General features: G+C 34.6%; 1 protein-coding gene across 1 annotated transcript; it reads right to left on the bottom strand.

The window, feature by feature from the left end:
* Window positions 1-14299: 14299 nt before the first annotated feature.
* Window positions 14300-16285, bottom strand: LOC132036696 (protein RADIALIS-like 2). The gene is made up of 2 exons (XM_059427076.1): window positions 15814-16285; window positions 14300-14626 (listed from the first exon to the last, which is right to left on the bottom strand). The coding sequence occupies exons 1-2, from the start codon at window positions 16041-16043 to the stop codon at window positions 14599-14601; spliced, it is 258 nt and encodes an 85-aa protein (XP_059283059.1). The 5' UTR covers window positions 16044-16285; the 3' UTR covers window positions 14300-14598.
* Between the last annotated feature and the right edge of the window lie 5995 nt (window positions 16286-22280).

Genomic DNA, 22280 nt, shown 5'->3' with positions numbered 1-22280 from the left:
ATCGGTCATTGCAATGTCTATAGCAGCCCAAAGGTCAAATACAAAGGGGTTTTTTAACGAATTTTTGAATAATTGGTAGCCAACTTTTTATGGTAAGTGAATTAAAGGTTGATCGGTAAAGATTAACAAGGTTAAAGGGGGTATGTACCCCCGGTTTTTCCTATTTTTAGCGGGCTGCTGAATGAAGATCAAAATGCTCTGGGTTGAAATTATGATCGGGATATAATAAGAACGTAGCAAGAACTATAATACAAAGTAAGTAAAGTATAAAACGAGGAAACGGACTAAAGACGTGCTGCATTCTCTATTTGAATAAAGAGTGAATGCAAGTGTGAAACCAATAAGTCGAGCCATGAGGCAAGAGATAAGAAAAAGCTTATAAGACCTTATTAGGGGAAAGTCCACAGCATAGAGGTTTCGCAATGGTAGAAATGATAGCAAGCAAAAGGAAAAGGAAGTCAACTTGAAAAAGAAATCAGAGAAAAAGTGACATGGCATAGAGTAAGAATAGCAGATTTGTATAATCGAGATCACGAGTGATATCTTTGAAGCTAGATGTAAAAGACTAAGACTACGGAAAGATGAATAACGAAATAGAACGATTGTTAGGAAAAGGATCAGATAATAAGAATGAGAGGATGATCGTAATGAACAAAATAAGTTTTGGAAGTCAAGAACGGATTGTATAGAAGTAATATATTCTAAAGGACAAGTGCGGCATTGAAAGTTAAGAATAAAGGTTCATGTATAATAAAGGATTGATTATAAACAAGAGGTAATAAGATAAATTGACGAGAAAGAATGAAAAGGAATAAGTATGGGTATAGGAAGAAAAGAAAATACGCTAAGTACGCGCACTTAACAGTGAGTCGTATTAAAAGAAAAAGGAAGATGCATCTCCTACGAATATCCTATACCAATTATTTAACGAGTAAAGATATAAAGGAATAAGTTTGGAAAGAAAAATGGCCATGAGTTATGAGTTTACCGTACGACAATAAGGCGATAAAGCAAGGCCATCATCAACGACAAATACGATATGATTATGATTGGTTTTGAATTCAATGTCGTAGTGCAACACAAGAAAGTAGATGAGGCATAGGGTGGGTATTAGTTGTACGAGACTTAGATCCTTGAAAACAAAGATGGCGGGTTTAAAGGAAAATGAATTTATGGTTACTATAAGTCGATTACGGGAAAGAGAGGAATAACTTGACATGGGAAGAAAAGGCAAGGATGACGCTATAAGTGAACTCTAAGTATCGAATAATGGGATAAGTGACATTACATGGATAGTACGGATAAAAGTCTTACTACTATTTCAAGTATCCCTACGGGGACGTAAGTTGTTAATTGGAGCGGATGTAGACATTGACTCATAACTAACGGTTGAGTTAAGTAAAATACATCCTTGTTTGATTGCTATGCTGTCAGGACACGGATTACAAAACTATAAGACGAGTATGCCACACTTCACACATGAATTACTATAGCTATAAATTACGGGAAATGGTAAAATACGATTCAAGATAATAAGGGAATCGAGGAAAGGGATACATGAATTCAAGATTGAAAGTGAGGAAACGAATTTTAGAATGGTATAAGTAAGACCCTTAAAGGGGAAAGTCGAGTAAGGAAAATACAAAGGTAGAGATCGAAATGACGAATCCTAAAATGTGATGATTTAGACTCTAAAACAAAAGGTAGAGTTATGGAGAAATGAGTCTAATAGCTAGTAAATAAATGAACAAGAATCGAGTGAGTATCCGAGACCGTATCGAAAATCATTCGCGAAGACCTTGAACAACATGACATCGGAGAGCAAATAACTCAAGGAATATCAGAAATGATGGTGACGCTATACCGAATGAGGCAAAGGAATTGATGTTAGAGTCATTTGTTAATGATATCAAGATTTATAAGTGACAAATAAGAAGGGACATAAAGTTTTCTATAGTAGAATATAAGATGTGATAATCAAGGGACAAATAAAGGAAAGAAAAGAGTATGACGAGATAAGTTACAATAGATAGACAAAAGAGTTTTTGTATGTATGAGATACGTAAAATAGAACGAACCAAATGAAGGGAAGTTTACGAATAAGATTATATGGTCATACACGAATCACACAAGAACGGTTATGTAACCTGCAAGTATTTAAATGTCGAGAATGAAACCAATTGGGTACTTAAAAAAAGAGGAGAAGAAAGGTAAGAAAGAATAGTGTGTTTGTGATACTCCGGGTCAGTTGAGGGAAAATATATGGTAAATTGAGTCGAAATGTTGAGTTGGAATTATCATTAAGGACAAATAGGACAATTATTCTGAGTATGATATAAGTTTCCTACGATAGCCCTCGGGTGTGTTAGATTACTTACGAGTTCGATAGGATCATCAAATAAAGGGGGTTTTACCAGAAGAATATTACGCCTTGGAACTTTCATTTTTGTGTCATTGTGGTTATAGCAAATTTCCAATAGTTTACAGAGGATTATGAAATTCTCAAAAATTATGAAGCCTTTAATGAGTCGACGGGGGACACCTACGACAGGACATCTCGGATTGAATTTATCTAGACTCTACAGATGTGAATCAATACCATTATCATGGTCATACGGAAGAAGCGAAGTGGAGAGAGATTTGCAAACCAAGCGAGACTTAATACCATTATTGAGCAAGAAAAAAGGATCGACGAGTTCGAGTATCAAGGATGATCATATCGAAAGTGACTCACTTATATCTCTTGAAAGGATATTCCGCAGGAATCAAGGGAGTATTGCAACCGAGAGTCATTACTAAGAATGGGAACTCGTTTTTCCATTATTTAAAAATGCGAGATAATGATATGTCGGAGGATTAAAATGATGACTCTAAGAAGGAGGTACGTTGCGACTATGCGACCTAAATAAAGAGTAGAAGAGACCTATAAGAATTGAAGAGAGAACAAGAGGAACCAATATGCAATGGTAAACCTACCATGGGAAAGATGTACTCCTATTCTTACAACAAGTTACGAAAAGACGACTCCAAAACAAGAAAAACTCGACCTAAGCTTCAAGCGTAGATGGATATAGTAAGTTAAAAATAATTTAAGTAGCTAAATTATGACCACTTTCATTGGAAATTAAATAATAACTGATGTCGTGTGGAGAATAGTATTAAGTTAAGCAAGGAGAGGCACACATTTATTGAAGAGTAATTGATTTGTCATAAGATCACCATAACCAAGATACTTATAATAGACTAGTTTAACATTCAAGGACGAATGTTCTAAAGGGGGAAGGATGTTACATCCCGTATTTTTGTACGCTTGGGATTATTTGAAAGTTAACCCACATAAGCCTTCCTAGAGGACAAGATTATTTTGAGGTTATAAGTATTTATGTAATGCTTAACAAGTGATAAGTAAGTGTCGTGAAGGTTAGAGGTTAACAAATTTGGGCTATGGTTTGAACCACTGGACAGACAATACTGCAATGCTTATAGGACAATTTTTGGTCATACACAAGTATGCAACAAAGAGATCTATAGATATTTAGGATTAGGTCCCAAAATAATTTAGGACTTAACAAGTGTGACCATGGTGATTGAGAATAATATTTGGTGTATGTATAAAGAGGTTATGGACTAGAGTTCTACCACATGATTGTGATAATGAGTATACGAAGTGTGTTAAAAGTGGTGCATGTTTAAGTGAATTGAGACAAGAAATTAATTATGTGTGTAATTGATCAAATGTTGGATTGTAGTGGAGAGAATTCAATAAATTAATGGAGGGATGAGTGGAAAACATTCTCCACGTGGCACTAGCTAAACTTGAGGATGAAATTAATTTTCTTACAATGAAGTAATGAGTCATAACTTTTATTGGGAATGATGACACATGGAAAAAGCTAACATGATAAGATTGGTCTTTAGTATATTTCTTGCAAATTACTTTGTGGGAAAGTCTAAAAGGATTATAAGAGACCATTTTGGGATCCTACACGTACACAAGGATTCCAGTATGCAGTAAATTCATTCTTTGGATATTATTCATACATAGTAAAATTTCATTGGAGCAGCAACGTGAGCTTGTTTACAAGCAGCAACATATTTCATTCCTGGGATGATTAGCAACGTTCCATGTTGTAAAAAAAACAACAGCGTTTTCTTCATTTTAAGGATAAGAAAATGTAATCTTTCGCCAGAACAACATACGGATTGCGCTTCGCTTCGATCTCGTTGTTCCGTTTTATCGTGTAATTGAATTCGAGAGTTCTTCGAAGTGAAGTAAGGTGGAAGAAGAGTAGTTCTTGGCATATAAGGTAATAATTCTCCTCTCCTAGGTGTATTTTAATTTATCCATGTGATAGCTATGTAATTAGATGAGATGAATACGGAATTAATGGCTGGAAATCATATAAGTTGTTGTTGTCGTGCGGGCTGTTTGGTGGTTGTTTGGAATTGTTTTGAGGACTGGAATTTATGGACTTGATATGGTTGTTATTGTTCTTGTTATTTCAAACTTTGGTATATGGAAGAAATAGGGGAGATGCTGTCCGATTCTTTATAAAATGAGCTACTGCTCGATATACGATTCTGGTATTGTTATAGCTAACGCTAGTATCATTATATTCCTAGTAGATTGAGGCGTTGAGGAGATAGTTCACAACCACATGTAGGAAATTGACATTGAAGGTATATTAAGGCTATCCCTTCTTTCTTTTTGGCATGAATTACATAAAACGAGCGAACGATGAACATACATGACTCCAATGAATTCTAGTTCTCATCAGTACTTGACATGACAGTTGTCTTTGATTCTCAAGTGTTGGTTCATTCTAATTATTCTATTGAGTCTCATATGATGATTTAGTTTGTATATGGTTGCTCTTGATATTCTAATCGTGCATAATGTTATTACATCATTTCACCTAGTCCCGGGCCGGGTACGTATTCGTGCACAGTTTCATTGCATTGTTCACCGAGTCTCTCACTAGAGGGCCGGGTACGGTATATATATATGATTATTTCACCGAGTCCCTCACTAGAGGGTCGGGTACGGTATATATATGATTATTTCACTGAGTTCCTTACTAAAGGGCCGGCACGGTATATATGATTATTTCACCGAGTCCCTTACCAAAGCGGTCGGTATGGTATATATTTACATCTCTAGTCATTGCCTTTGGGGCGACTTACATTGTTATTCTCCCTCGCCTTCGGGCTATCCATATTACAAAGTTGTTTCTCGTACTTTTTATTATGACTTATATCTCACTCTTATTATTACTCGTTGCCTTACATACTTGTGACATTGTTCGTTCGATGTCCTTTTTTCGGGGGGCGCTCGTATTCATGCCACGTCCATATTATTTTGCAGGTAAAATTATTCAAATAGGATGGTTGGCTATCAGCCAGGATTGGCAAACCGCATTTTCTTCCGGGAGCAGTTGGGAGTCATTACGGTTATCATATGTGTGTACGGGTATGTCGGGGCCCTGTCCCGACTCATATGATTCAGGTGTTTACTCTTAGAGACTTTGCAGACAGTGTCATGTAGTTAGTATGTTGAGATGTCATACGTTAAGTAAAGCGACCATGTAGGCCGATATGTCAGTTTGACTTATTCGATTTTTGATTAATTGAGTATCGTTCGCAAATTTCTATGGTTTGACAGAAAGTACTTTATTGTATGTCCAGTTTCATTATATGAATGCCAGAGGGTTCGCTCAGCTGTAAATAAGAGTTGGGTGCCCATCATGCCCTGATGAGATTGGGGTGTGACATAAAATACCTGAATTGGTTAGCCAATGTAGTTGTAGTACCTAAAAAGATCTTAATAAAGCGGGTCCAAATGACTCCTTAAAGGGGAATCGAGGTAAACCCAGACAAGATCAAGGTTATTGAAGAAATCCCGGATACCTTGGACAACATAAAAGCAAAGGCAGGGATTAACCAGGTGGTTAGCAGCCTTTAGCAGGTTCATATCACGGTCATCTGAAATGTGTCACAAGTTCTTCTCCTTGTTGAAGAGGAAGAAGAATGACTTTGAATGGACGCTGGAGTGTCAGCATGCACTACGAGACTTGAAGAAGTAATTGTCTAGTCCACCACTTATGTCTAAGCCAAAGGATGGAGAGCAACTCCTGGTATACTTGGTTGTCAAAAAAGTGGCGGTAAGTGCAGTCTTGGTCCGGGAGGAAAAAGGTACAAAATTTCCTATTTATTATGTAAGTAGGATTATGTCAGGGGCCGAAACTCGGTAACCTTACTTGGAAAAGCTGGCCTTTGCTCTCGTGATGCAATCCCCTAAGCTCAGGCCATACTTCCAGTGTCACTCTATAGCCGTTGTGACGACCTTTCCACTTCAGAACGTCTTGCACAAGCCCAAACGCTCAAGACGTCTACCTAAGTGAATAGTATAAATAAGTGAATTTGACATTGCTACAGACCCCGGACTGCAATCATGTCACAGGTCCTTACTGACTTTATGGAGGATTTCAGTCCGGGAATGGTGCCATGCACCGAAAAATAAGCCACCTTGGTCTCGAGGACTGTCCCCGGGGTTTGGATCCTTCACATAGATGGGGCGTCCAACGTAAAAGGAATTGGACTAGGTATAGTTCTTCGTATGCCATCCTGCGAAGTGTTGAGACAGGCGATACGTAGTGTAACATTAACTAACAATAAAGTCGAGTTATGAGATTATGATTGTAGGTCTTGAGTTGGCCATTGTACCAGGTTCCGATGTCATAGGAATAAAATGTGACTCCTTGCTGGTGGTGAATCAAGTTCATGGCGTGTTTGAGCAAAGGAGGAACGCATGTTAAAATACCTGGAAAAAGTTTTGAAGTTGTTCTCCCGGTTCCAAGAATGGAATATGGTACATGTGCCCAGAAAAGAGAATGTTGAGGCCAAGACCCTGGAAAACTTGGGTTCATCTACTGAGGCAGAAGGACCGAACGCCGAGTCGCTGGTGCAGTTGCTACACTCTGCTTTAGATGCTATGGGATATGACGTGTTGTTTGTTTCATTATACATATGTATTTGAATGATTTTATGTGTTGTTTGTTTCATTTATATACATATGTATATGACGGAACAGTGTATTCAAATACATCTAAATACACACGCCTTCTCCTAAAAACTAGCTACGAAATGTAAATACATAAAAGGTAGCTACGGATTGTTAAGAGCTCTTAAAAGATAGTTATTCCTGTAAGTTGCCCTTTTTAAAAATGTCTCCCAACTTAAATCATGTTATCTTTGAGCAAATTTCTAGACGGGCTTTTCTTAAAGAAAGGATTTTTTTTTTTTTAAGATACTAGCTAGCTAGAACTCAACTATGTTTTGCCTAAAACGTAAATTTGCCCCATTAGAATTCAGATGTTCCATCAGGTATATCGACAAACATTATCTACTTCTAGTTACATAAACATTTTAGTTACCAAACACAGAAAAAATATTGGCAATAAATTTGCTTATTACAACCCTTCCTCTTCCAAAGTAGAACAACTCCTCTATTACCGTAAAAGAAAAACTCGATGTTACAAGCTTTAGGTTGTAACTCGTTTTACCTTTTTTGGTTCCATAATTGAAATTAATTGCCCGAGTAATTTGAACTTTCCCCATATTTTCTTTAAGGAAAGTTCTCCATTCCTGGAACTTGAACTCGGGACCTGTAGTGAAATTGTAAAAGATAAAAAAAATCTCAATCATCCAATCAATGTACATTCGTCCATCAATTGTAACTAAATCAACACAAAGATACTCTTAACATGTTGTGATATTGTTCGCTTTGAGTCCGCACGGTTTTTCCTCAAAAGATCTCGCACCATTAACAGATCCCACACGTTGTATATAGTTTCCCAATCTTTTCAACTATTAATGTGGGACTTTATTCGCGCCCAATCGGATCTACTAATAAAAGTAATTTGTGATATATTAAAGAGAAACCTTTTAGAAAGAAAAACACTGGAATTAGGCTACCACTCACCTGAAACACATTTCTTCTTTCTTGCCAGGAAAAAAAAAAAAGATCCAACAAATATGTAAGACTTTCCATCTGATGGAAATTTGAATTCATTGTATTTAATTAAGATATAAGAATCTGTTTGTTTCTGAGTATCTTTTTTCGAGGTTCTGGATTGCATGCTAGGAATGGCAAATCTTGTTGATTTAATCTCTCACTTTCTTGGTGTAGTTTAGTTGCAAAGCCTAATTCATTTTTTAGCATGATGGAGTCTCAGGAGATAGAAATTAGAGAAGTTCTGTCACATAACACTCAATTAATTATTTGATCTAATTTTCTTAATCTCTCGGGTTGTGCCTATTTCCATGAATATTATATTCAACTAAAGAGTACTGATTTGTTAGTCTCTAATACATTTTATTGGTTTTGGTTCCTTCATTTAATGACAAGGTTTGGCAATATTATCTTCCTCTTATTTTAGATTATCAAGCTGGTTCATTAGGACATTGCTTGACGCAAGCTACATGTTTTGTGGCTAATATGAATAAGCTATATGCTTGAAGAATATACCCTCCCCCCCACCACCCACAAAAAAAGAGAAGAAAAAAACAATGGTATTGCTTTCACAAATTAAGAACATCGATTTCTTTATTATTATTTTTTAAATCCGTGGTGCTTTCACAAATTAAGTGTAAAATTAAAAATAATATAAGTTGTATTTAAACAATTCCAGTCCATTGGATCGATCGTGTTTCTGAAGTAAGTGTCCATTTTATGTAATTCGACTTAAAAGAGGTCGTGCAATCGTGACATGTGGAGATGCTTTCTTTTTTTGGTCATTTCTCTGAATTGTCTTCTAATGTATGTGATCTTTAATTACTTGGTTTTTTTTTCCTTTCTTTTGTTGTATATGTTTTATTTTCTGTTTACCCTTTTTCTTGTTGTCACGTCAACATTGTTTTTGTTTTGGTTAGATAAATTTATCCCATAATCCCAATAGGAGGCTAAACTGAATCAAGCAAAAAAAAAAACCTTAGTTTATTACCTCCAAGATGCCAGTTGGTTCATCCATTTAAGGAGAGATCATGATAGCCATACATAGATTTACTCTCAAGATAGTTTTAATGATCTTTCTTTTAATGATTTACCCTAAAGGTTTCTCTAAAATTGGTGCATTTATTCAAATTCCCCTTAAACTATATCCAATTTTAATTATCTCCTGTGTACTTGGACTTTTTGTAATTGTTACCCCCTCAAACAATAATATAATTGATTATAATTACCCTAGTGATTTCAAGTGACGTTTAGTGCGTGAGAGTGTAAAATAACAACCACATCATATTAATCTGATGTGTAAAAAAGCTAAAATACCATTTCCGTTTATATTTACCATCCCAATGGCTATTTCCTTTTCTCCCTTCCATATATCTTCTCTATTTCTCCATTAATATATAGCTACCAATTTTTTATTTTTTTATCTTTTCATTTTCCTTTTGAGAGGATAACAACAACATACCCAGTATAATCCCACCAGGTGGGGTTTGGGGAGGGTAGAGCGTACGCAGACCTTACCCCTACCTTTTGACGGGTAGGGAGGTTGTTTCCGATAGACCCCCGGCTCAAGGAGAGATGAAAAAGCATTAGTAAAAGTACACAGTAATAATAAGCATTAATAGCACAAGATAAGGACGACGTAGTAAAAAAGAACAAGAAAAGTCAAGTACATGAGGGTGATTAGGACCAGTTGAGGTAATGATTTTAAAAAGGCAAAATAGGGAGTAATTAAAATCATATTTAACTAGTGTACTTGAACGCGCTTCGCGCAGTCATAAAAAATTCTCTTACAAACATAAAGATCATGGATTAAATGAAGAAAAAAAATACACATATTGATGGGAAGTAAAATTAAAGGTATAAATATTAATTCCTACATTTAGTTTAAAATATTTATTTTGCCAAAAAAATAATAATAAATTTTTACAATATAAATGCAAAAAAAAAAAAAAAAAAAAAAAACTATCATGCTGATAAGCACAAAAATTATAAATCTACTAAAAAAAGAAAGAAATACGGAGGAAAAGTAAAAGAAAAAAAATATAAGAACGTAACACATACTTATTAGCCTTAAACCTCTCACTGAGAGCATCAAAATTACATAACCCCAAAACACAAAGTACATAAATTTAAGAAAATTATGAAAATTACATACCAATTAACTAAACAAAAAAGAGAACATAAAGAAACATTAAAAAAAATAGTCCAACTCTAACTAATAACTAAAGAATTGATTTTACAACATATTAAAACTTATTAAAAATTCTCATGATATTTAAATAAGCAAATGAATTGAATAGAACATTTAGAAGAGCTCACGAGCCTGAAAAAGAAAAAAAAAAACATATCAGTAGTTTGTTAGCCGTCAACCCTTCTTTAAGAACATGGGCTTGAACAAAATTAAAAGGAAATCAAGATCACAATAACTCAAAGCCCCCTAAGCACAAAGAAATACAAAAATGAAAAAGAGGGGAAGAGGGAAGGTATTTTCTTTTATTAATAAATTTCATATAAATTATAACATTTATTTTAGGAGAAGGGGAAAAGGATCAAAATGTTTGAGGAAAAAAGCAAAAGAACAAAATGTTTGTGCCACGTCACGTTCCTAAGACCAACACGTGAATAAAGAATTTAGACACAATTTTTCTGTTCTATGAAAACAAATAGGCTTACAACTAAATTATTGTTGGGTTAATTTATCACTTTGGCTTGCATATAAAATGTATAGTTAATTATTATTAGTGGTACATTGAGAAGATGAAATTTTTTATAAAGGAAGTACAAATTTTTTAATTAGCAACAAAATCATATGACTTCTACCGCCTCTTGCCGGCCTTCCATTACAAATTTAGAAATACTGTAGCTGAAATTTTCTTATTAGAGTGCGTACCTTGTATCTAAAATAAGTAAAATTGATATTGGAATAAGCAACAAAAAATTGATCGTATATTTATAAATGTTATTCTAGACAATAAAATTCGCGTCGAGAAAATAATAATCAAGACAGGAAAATATCGCAACAATCGTATTATTTGATTTCAAAAATATGAGTGTTACAATCTCTATGATTCCTCTCGATTCGCCTTTTCAATAATAAATTCAAGAAAATTTTGAGCTTGATTTGAACTTGTACTTGGATTCAAGGGCTTGAAGCTTGATCTTGAATCTTTGTCTGGATCTCTAACTTATAAATACTTGAGTCTTGAATCGTTTAGGCTTGAAGAGAAATCAGTGTTTGATCCACGAGCTTTCTCTAGCTTCTTGTTAAAATTTCTGTCCCTTTTTCTAAATTATGAGGCTCCTATTTATAGTTGTAGGATGGAGGAGTTGTGATAAGGACGAACTCCTTTTGGCCAATCAGATTTCAGTTGACATGACGATATTTGATTGGTCGGAACATGTCACTTATATATGTGGCATATCTTCATTGGCCTTTGATTTGACTAGGCATGCTGCATCATTTTGACCCGTGTCATGACCCTATAATTTTCTTTGTTTGACTTGGCGTGCCACGTCATTTGACACGTGGCACCAGAGTGGGCTTCTAGGAAGATGACGTCTTGGGCTTAGCCAAGTGGTCATTATTTATAGCCCAAATCAATGGACTAGCCCAACAAAATTGGATCATTAATCAAATCCATATTTATTGGACTTAAATAATTAAGTCAATCATATTAACCCATAATATTTATTTGGACTAATATATCTTGAATTTAATATAATCCAAATTTCTTGTGGATTTAAATTTAATAAAATATCATTGTCCACAGTTATTCAAATTTTAAAACTTATGATATAACCTATAGATGAATTTTGAACGACATAATTGGGGTTTACCTTGATGAAGCAAATGCTTTTGCTAATAGTTAAACATTTGAATGTAAGAGGGATAAAAACAACTTTATCTAGCCAATTCAACATACTAATTCACATATGATCTGTGACCAAACAAAGAATTAGCATAGAAAGAAACGGTAATCTTTTGTACTCATTGCAATCTCCTCTATTAACTGGAAAAAAAAAAATCCAGCATAAGAATGTTATATAAATACAATTTCTTATCTGGTTACTCGCAATATAGCTTCAAATTTATTAGTACTGACACCCAAAAACGTGTTTTGCCAACTTTCTTTTTATATCACTTTAAATAGCAATTAAATAAGGAATGCTTAAAAATGAACTTAAGAAAACAAATGTGTAAGGAAAACGATATAAAAGCATAATACAAAATTAAAACCAGATATAAGCCTCTCATACCTTTTTGGCTTTTTGTAAGCGGCTAGTTCCAGGTTGCCTTTGATAATTGATAGCATAGATGCTCAAGCTTATGGACATGCTTTTAGAGAGAAAAAGACACCTCTCCTTCCATTCATTTTAGATTTTGTTCATGAATAATGGTGAATCCCTAAATAACACCAGTTCATAAAATCACTTTTGTAACTGATATGAAAAATCAAACGGGCCGGTGATTTTTGGTTTTCTTACAGAAAGCAAACGGGCAGGAGCATAACAGTTAGTCTGTGTTTAATTTTTTTTTTTATGAGTTATGTGAATCTCTTAATTTAAAAAAAAAATAAAAAAAAATCTGAACTTTCTAATCAACAAAGAAAGGTTAGCAGATATCAAACAAAGTTTTCCACGTTAGATGACAAATAAAGCGCTTATAAATTTGCACATTAATTCATTTGGGGGTTATTACCATGAAAGGCTTGGGTGTTATGGAGACTGCTAATTAATTCTTAATAAGTAGAAGTTATGAAGATTAAGGTATGGAGATGATTTTTAAAATTAAAAAAAAATTTAAAAAAAAAGTGAGGAAAAGGCCAAAAAAAGGAAAAAAAAAGATAAATAAGAATGGTGGTCAAAGAGAGGTGTCACATCACCTTATCTATGTCTAGCTTTATATTATATATAGATATAGATATAGATTTAAGGATTATCTTAATAAAACACGCCAAAGTCTAATGGTATTGATCTGCCAACATTAAAGTACTGTGTAGCAGATTTTTGCTTCCTCTTTCAGACTAATTAAAAGAATAGCACCCCCTAATTTTTTAATGCATAAAACTGTATCTGTCTCTGTATCAGATAATAGTGAAATTCTATCCTTATGTATTTTGTGTTAGAATGAAAAATAACTTTATACACCACACTCTTGTCAAACTCATACATTATTCATTTAAGCTGTCTCGTATACGTTGATTATTCAAAGTCTTACGTGTTCTATTAGTATGATCGAACATCCACCAGCAAGGGGATATAGCTCAGATGGTAGAGCGCTCGCTTAGCATCCGAGAGGTACGGGGATCCATACCCCGCATCTCCATACCAACTTTTCATTTTGCTAATTCCCATATTCTGGACTCTACCTGACGAATTTCTTTATTTATCTATGGACTATGATATGATGAATGGTACTCCCTCCGTTTACTTATCTATGGACTATAATATGATGAATGGAACTTTTTAAATGTTTCTGAAGATGTAAATATACATTCCATGCAAGACCACAACTTGATTATGAATTTATGATCATTGATCATACAACCAGTCATTAGAATGAAGTGTCAGTCATTGAATGAGCGTCAAAATTAAATATCCTTGTTTCGTTCCACGACATGGTTTTTTGAAGCGATATTGCTTCAATATGTTTGGTTTTAGTTACGTAAAGCAATAAAATTTCGTATTTAAGTTCTTCCTTTAGCCTTTTGGTAGATTTTTATTAGAATAAGAATTGAATAAGACAAAAAGAAACAAAAGTGCATACCAACTTTTCATTTTGCTAATTCCCATATTCTGGACTCTACCTGACGAATTTCTTTATTTATCTATGGACTATGATATGATGAATGGTACTCCCTCCGTTTACTTATCTATGGACTATAGTATGATGAATGGAACTTTTTAAATGTTTCCTGAAGATGTAAATATACATTCCATGCAAGACCACAACTTGATTATGAATTTATGATCATTGATCATACAACCAGTCATTAGAATGAAGTGTCAGTCATTGAATGAGCGTCAAAATTAAATATCCTTGTTTCGTTCCACGACATGGTTTTTTGAAGCGATATTGCTACAATATGTTTGGTTTTAGTTACGTAAAGCAATAAAATTTCGTATTTAAGTTCTTCCTTTAGCCTTTTGGTAGATTTTTATTAGAATAAGAATTGAATAAGACAAAAAGAAACAAAAGTGAAAGTGTTACATTCTTCTCTTTGATTAGTATGTCGTCTAATGCTCGAAGAAAAATACAAGTATTAGTATAAGGAAGGAGAAGGAGAAACGGAAACATAGTATTACAGTAATATTTTTTTCATTTACATATTTTGGTCTAAACAAAAACATACACGAAGATAGAAGCAAAAGATATATAGCTGAAACAGAAATAATCGTAGTGCATTTTGTTTTCTTTATAATCTGGGAATAGAAAGTTGGCGAAAGAAGCACCAGAGGAGGACTAAACATAAGTTGCAAATCACTTTAGAGATGAATTTGCTAATAATGTTGATGCATATCTTTTTTGCATTTTATACAGAACTGATGGTATTGACTATATATTGAGCATCGCTGCAATTTTCTTCTCACTGTAGCCTTAGATTCTTCAGAAGCCTGATCAATAAAAAATGAAACAAAAAGCTGAATTAGGATGAGGAGATGAACATTTTTTATTTGTTCCAAAGACCAGTATTTTTTAATTGAATAAAACTTTTTAATGCAGTAGAATATTGTCAACTTGCGTTCAGAATTTTTGCTTATCATACAGAAGAAAAAAAATGGGGGGGCTGGGGGCCGCAGATGCAGAAGACAGCCTCCTTGTGGTGGTGAGATGGAATAAGAAGTCACTTCAGCACAAGAATGTTAAGTACTAATCAAGAAATGTAAGAAAATATGCTTTTTATAAGCTAAATGTGAAATGTGACAGGTAGGACTTATTCAAGGAGACAGGATTGATTTATGAAGAAAAAAAGGCACCGACCTTAAAACATGCTGACTCAAAAGCTAATTTCTTTCCTCTTAAAGTTATATACGTCTTTTATATTATATATCGGTATTGTTTTACATGTGAGATGGCAGGTTATGTTATTAGTTTTAATCAGGTTAATATAATAATTACTAGTAAGATTTATCATAGAAATTTACTTGTGATACCCTATAAGTCATTACATAAACATTTTTCTAGCATCGAAATCGTCTTCTTTTGAAGAGACTATGGAGATTGCTTAAGGGGTTATCAAGGAATGTAAGAAGCTAATAAAATATTTGTGGGGTCTTGTGGTGACACTAATCAGAAGAAAAAAAATGTTAAACAACGGTGCTTTGTATAACGAGTTGGTGCAAGATTAAGATGTATAGGACCATATGCATGTGATCTTGGTCACTTAGAAGCTTAATAGTAGTTTATAGGTAAAATTGCAAACTTTACTAAAATATTGGCAAATCAAACAGTATGAGCATGTACGTACAGAAGTTGACAGACTTCAAGGAGGAAAACATGTGACTACTCGACTTAAAAGCCACAAAAAATGGAAATTATGCCAGATACATGTACTAAATAGGAAAATATTAACAGTAAGATAATCTGTAAATATAGCAAAGTTTCAAAAATAGGTGAAGTGAACACTTCAATAAAATATCGTAAACTCTAACTGAATGAATAATGTTGGTTGTAGATATAACATTAGGATTTAACTTATATCCACCAACTGTAATGAAAATTTAGAGTAGTATCAGGCCTGTTTTACTGTAGTGTCATTGTTTAGAAGTTAAAGTGATAACAAAATGTTTAGAGAATGTACCTTTGTTCATTAGCATAAGGTCCAGCAGGCTTGTATTTGGGCAAAGGTACATGACCATTTTCTATTTGGATGATATCCTTGAGAAGCAGGTCATAGTGCCTCCTCACTTCCTCTGCTGATTTCCCTCCTACACTTCTCGCAATGTTATGCCATCGATCAGGAGTATCCTTGTCATATAATGCCAACGCCTCCTCGAATCTCTTGTTTTGCTTCACTGTCCATGAACCCATAATTAACTCTATATATTGAAATATACAAGGAAAGAGAGAAGAAACAATAAGTTCCTCAGTCAAGACTGAAGTAAAGCAGGGATGTTATGGGGAAGAGAGTGCTAAACTAGCTCCTTATAAACTGGAAAACAAGGTGTAGGAGTCTGCAAGTTGGAGAATAGTTTTTCCTTTTCTTTGAGGGAATGTACACATATATTCTTTATGCTTGTGCTTAATAAAGAGTCAGAATAGCCAGCAAATGGGAATAGGAGAAGGAGGGAGAATATATAGAAAGGACATACCTTTTAATCAGATCTTGTAAAGTCCCTTTCTTGTCTTTTATAATATCATTAGCAAGTGGATTATCAGATAGGGAATGCACCTATCTAAAGATTAGATCCCCTAATTCCAATTCTACTAGCTAAGACAGTTGTGCCAAAGCAATGAAATCATAATACTCCACTTGAAAATCTATAGAGATACTCTGCCACCTTTCATTTTGTAATATGCTGATTAAATTTTTTACTTCAAATTTGACAACGAATAATTGTACTTTCACTTGTAGGTCATTTTCTGATTATGTAAGTACAATGATAACAAATAATCTAGTCTTTGTTTGAATTAGTATCACGAGGCAATGAGATGTGTCTCTTCTACATCACTAACTAGTAAATATGAAATGTGCTGTATTCAACGTGTTTTGAGTAGTTGGACAGCCCAATGCACAATGAATGGGAAGTACTGGAAATCTTAAGCTACCCCTTTAGCCTGCTTTATCTCCTCTTTGTTTTTTATAGAAGTTTGTCCACAACTTATGTGTCTCATAGTTAATTGAATTGGATTCTTATTAAGTCTCAGAAGTTTCTTTCCTCGCGGCTATTTAATTTCTGGATCAGTTGAGAGAAAACACAATCTTATGCTACATGTGATACAAGGTTGTTGCTGAGTTTGTTTGTTAGAACAATCTTATCATGATAGTGAATGGTTGCTAGTCATAGATGTGAAAATGACTGCAGCATTAACCAGTTTCCCAATAAGAACCAGACTTGGTAACGTCATCTGGTTTGAGAAAATTTCTTGACCATGGTCAGATGAGAAATGAGAACAAAAGAGAGAAGGCAATCTTAAATGGATCTTTGAAACCTGAGAAATTAAAAATAAAAATAAAAAATCTTAGGCGCCATGTATCTGTTTGGAATCCATCAACTGGATCCTTTTCACTCAGAATACATAATTGATATTTAGTAACATGACCTTGGATATTTTTAAGATTCCTACACTTGTTCTTGTCTTCTTGAATACTTACCATCTTGCATAAGGATGCCTACAACTATTATGTTCCAAGTGGCTGCAACCAAGAGTGATTCTAAGTTGCAACCAGAAATATGGCATTACTCATTGAGAATAGGAATTCAAGCATTCTTAATCGAAGGAGGAAATTCAAGCTATGTGGCTTGTTTTGCTTTTCAGTATGCTAGTATTTCCACTGTGCTTAAAAGGAAAAAAAAAGGTAAACTTATAATTGCTGACATAGAGGGCTTAGGTCCAGTTGGGAACATCTTGAGTTTTTTCAGTCATTCTGAAAACGGAAAAGAGCCAAATATACCCCTGTACTATTGGAAAAGGGCCAAATATACCCTTCGTTATACTTTGGGGCCAAATATACCTCTACCATTATACTTTGGGTCCAAATATATCCCTCCTCCGTTAAAAATGTCCAAGGTGAACACCAAATCTAACGTGGCACTGACAACTCATTGAGGTGAACACCACGTGACATGCCACCTTACCACCCAACTCATTTACCCCTCTCTTCCCCATCTTCACCCACCACTACCTCTCCTCTCCCTTCATGACCATTGCCACCATTAGCACCACCTTGCCACCCAACTCACTTATTAATTCTATGTACATATTTACCAACCTCATCTCCTTTACTGGAACAGACGTGGCCCACCACCATCAAGAAATTTCATAAAGGATAAGCAAGAGACAACCAAGAGCAAGAGGGACAATGATGATGAAGATAACTGGGAACTTCCTGATGGAGGTATCCCCAATTGAATATTTTATTTTATTTTTCGTTTTGGCTCTTGGTAGGTTGTGCTCATTTTCAATCCTGGAGATGCTTCTAACCATGTAATATCTTGTGGGAATTATTTCCTTTTACCAGTTTTTTTTTTTGCCAATTTTCTAATGGAAAGATGACTGTTAATCCTTGCTTCAAAGTGTTAGATTGATCGACTGCCTTGCTGTTTCATGAGGTGGTACATAAATTAGGATTGATGTAGGTAGAGGGAGTGAAGGTGGAGATGGTGGTGAGGTGGTGCTAGTGGTGGCGGTGGTTGTGAAGGGAGAGGAGATGGTAGTGGTGGGTGAAGATGAGGAAGAGAGGGGTAAATGAGTTGGGTGGTGAGGTGGCATGCCACGTGGTGTCCACCTCAATGATTTGTCAGCGCCACGTTAAATTTGGTGTCCACCTTGGACATTTTTAACGGATGAGGGGTATATTTGAACTCAAAGTATAACGGTAGGAGTATATTTGGCCTCAAAGTATAACGAAGTGTATATTTGGCACTTTTCCAATAGTACAGGGGTATATTTGGCCCTTTTCCATTCTGAAAATGAAACCACTTCTATGTCAATGTGATTGACTGTTTGTGTTCTGAAACTCTCCTAAAATTGCTATAACATCCCATTTCAGACAACTTGCATTTGGCATCTTTAGCTTTTGAAATACTACCTGCGGGCAAGGGGGAGGAGGAGGAGGAGCGGTGCAGTCAAATTGCATAGCTAATTGATCTGTGTTGAAATACAATTAGTCCTGATTCCTTACAATCCCTTTTATCTGAAATTCTTTCCAAATTATAGTAATTTTAAACGGAGGTTTCCCGACTGGCCTACCCCCTAAAAATTGTGTTTATTGGTTCAGATTTCCTCCTTTCCTATATTAGTAATCATGGAACTAAAAAGCACGATTAAAACTAAAGTAATGCTAATTAAAGCTTATTTGCTATGAAAAACTATTTGCTAGACCAGATGTAAAACGTCAACAATTGAACCCTGCACAATCAAATATTTCGTTTCAATTATCGTGTAGGAAGTAGATCTAATGATGAAGATAAACCAGTTATGTTAGACCGACGCCTTATCTACGCCTAGACCGACTTTGATCAGAGAAGACAGACATTTTTAACATTGTCCAGGATGTGCTAGTAAAAGCTTGAGAAGTATAGTAAGGATGGAGTCTGTGGATAGAAGCTATGGAGGAAACTTCACTTTTTTAAAGAAGGGATCTCTAGGGGTTGAATCAATACCTAAGAGGAATATATCAGTTTCTTTTAAATTTGTGGGTGATGAAATGTTCCAAAAGATGAGATAGATGCATTAGGCAAATGAAAACACATCAGATATATTCTTGACCAGATTGGATATCAATTTAAGTATAATCTTTTTCTCATACTTTGAATCAAAAGATAAAGGATCTCAGCTAATGCAAGATCAGTGGATAAAGCTGCAGTTCTACGCATTCTTAATCGAAGCAGCGGGACCAAAAACTTTCAAGCTATGTGGATTGTTTTACTTTTCGTCATGCACATTACCTTTCCTCCTGTGCTTATAAGGAAATACTTGACTTACAATTTCTGGCGTAGAAGCAATGTTCCACTTGTGACTATCTTCACAAGTTTCTATCATTCCGAAAATGAAACACTTCTGCGTCAATATAGTTGACTGTTAATGTTCTGAAAGCATCCTAAAATTACCATAACTTCCCATTTCAGACAACTCACATGAGAATCTTTTGCTTTTGAGATACGACCTGCCCACATGGAGGAGAGGAGCAGGTGCAGGTGCAGCAAAGGCGAATTCAGGATCTAGAGTCGATGGATTCTGAATGACTATGATCTTATTATATACTATATATATACATGCATTTTAAGTTTTTACCGCGTGTGTATACGTAGTTCGAGCCAAAGCAACGGTTCAGTTGAACCAAAACCCACCCAAGATCTGTTTATGAGGAGCCAGGCTATCAAATCTCCAAGGTAATTAATCTGTTTTAACATACAACAAAAGTCCTGATTTCCAAGAATCCTTATTATCTGAAATCCCCTTAAAATTATAGCAATTTCAGATAGAGTTTCCTCTACTTTATCCCTTAGAAACTGTGTTCATTGGCTCAGAGTTTCTCCTTTATTATATTAGAAATCATGGAGCATGTCTGGCCTTTTATGGAACATTTTTGTCTAAAAGACAGGCTGTGGAGCCAAAAGCAAGATAAAAACTAACTGAAGCATGATTATTGTTTAAATCGTCTATGCTATGGTGTACGCTTTGCTAGAGCAGATTTAAACATAAACAATTGAAGCGTAGACAATTAATAGTATTCCAATTTTAATCATCCGGAAGAAAGTGGATATGTTATGAAGACGAAACAGTTTATCTAGCCTAGATGACATTGATAAGAGGACATACAGACATTTTAAACATTTATCCAGGATGTGCTAGTAAAAGCTTGAAAAGTACAGTAAGAATGGAATCTATGGATAGAGGAAATTTCAATGCGTTTAAAAGAAAGGATTACTAGTGGTTGAATCAACAGGAAAGAGGAATATCAGGTTATTTTGAATTCATGGGTGATGAAATGTTCCAAAAGATGAGATGGATGAATTAGGCCAATGAAAAAACATCAGACATATTCTTGACCAGATTGGACATCAGTCCAAAGTATAATCTTTTTCTCATACTTTGAATGAAAAGATAAAGGACCTCATAATGCAAGAACAGTGGTCATATAATATTCTAGTCTGGATATATATGTCTCATCTTTCCAAAGTCAGATGTGTGTGATTTGCTGAGAATTGATCATTTGTCTTCTCAGATAGGTATTCAGCAGTGTTATCAAATACGTGAATTTTGATCAGAATGTAATTTTCTTTTTTATTCCCTTCTTTTTGTAGGTTGTGAAAAGCAAATGGATGGCAAAAGGCAAATTCCAACAGGGAATTGGAGATATGCAGAATCTGCTCTTTATTTTTTATTTTTTTAATGTTTCTGCAGTTCTGATGGTATATTATTGGACTACGGGAGTCGGTGGTCAGAAATTAAAGAGAAATTCCTCTGGGATCCTTCATGGAATTTTTTGTTTATCAGAACCAAAATTCTTGCTTTCTTCGATGACAAAATCCGGGTTTGTGATATTGCTACTTGAATGGTGCAAAATGCACTTGTTGTCGTCACAAACCCTGTATTAGCTGCCTAGTTCAAGGAAGAACTAGTGTTTACACCAAACCAAATTAATATACAATAATTAAGCGATAAATTGAGGTTAAACTATATACTACCTAGCAATAGTTAAGTAATAAAAGTGTACATAAAAACACATGACATATGATAGTTCTGCACAACTAGTAGGGGTAAGACTAAACATACCAGAAATTAGGTCCCATATTACAGCTGTTTGGAATCGAAATAGATCCTTTTCACTTGCAAAATTATGCTTTCACTGTAATTTTCATACAGTAGCATAAGTTCTTTGAACTGAAATGACAGATTACTTGCTATTAATTGTATTTCCTGATATACTAAGTTGGCCTAATGACCATGACTAAGGGAATAAAGTTAATTCAATAGACTCGAGAAAAATCACTAATTTTACCTAAAAATCTTTGATAATAGTGGTCACAAGAAAAAAATTCAAGTTTCTTGAAGCAGTAACCTACAGAATCCACGATTATATAACTTTCCACTAATGTTAGGTTGTAAATGTCCAAAACACTTATACTAACTATTGATCAATAATATAACATTCATTTCCTTGTTCTTAAGTATTCATCATCTCACATTAGGACTTTTACCTATATTAATGTTGTAAATGGCTGCTAAAAAATGTAATTCTAAGTTGCAACTTGGAACTAACAAGTAACTTCTATAGCCTCTCAAAATTACCAAATGGGGAGAATATCCCTTTTAAGCAACTCTTATATCTCGTGATATTTTCTGTTTTAAGATACTGCCTGCCAACATGGAGGAGGTGGAGGGTAATATTCTAGCAAAAGTTGCAGTGGGGATCTTTGATTTGTTGATATACAAGACAAGTCTTGATATATAAAAAGAATCTTTGTTATCAGAATTCCTCCTAAATGAGGAGTAGTTATTTCAGTTACAGATTCCCCCACTTTTACCTCTGTTTATTGGTCTCTTTCCTCAGATTGGTAATCATGGAGCACTTTTTTTTTTTTTTTTTTTTTTTTTCAA

Source organism: Lycium ferocissimum, chromosome 11 (genome assembly GCF_029784015.1).
Source record: "Lycium ferocissimum isolate CSIRO_LF1 chromosome 11, AGI_CSIRO_Lferr_CH_V1, whole genome shotgun sequence".
Lineage (NCBI taxonomy): Eukaryota > Viridiplantae > Streptophyta > Magnoliopsida > Solanales > Solanaceae > Lycium > Lycium ferocissimum.
Note: the sequence above shows the minus strand (reverse complement) of the source record. Positions and strands in the feature narration are given on the sequence as shown.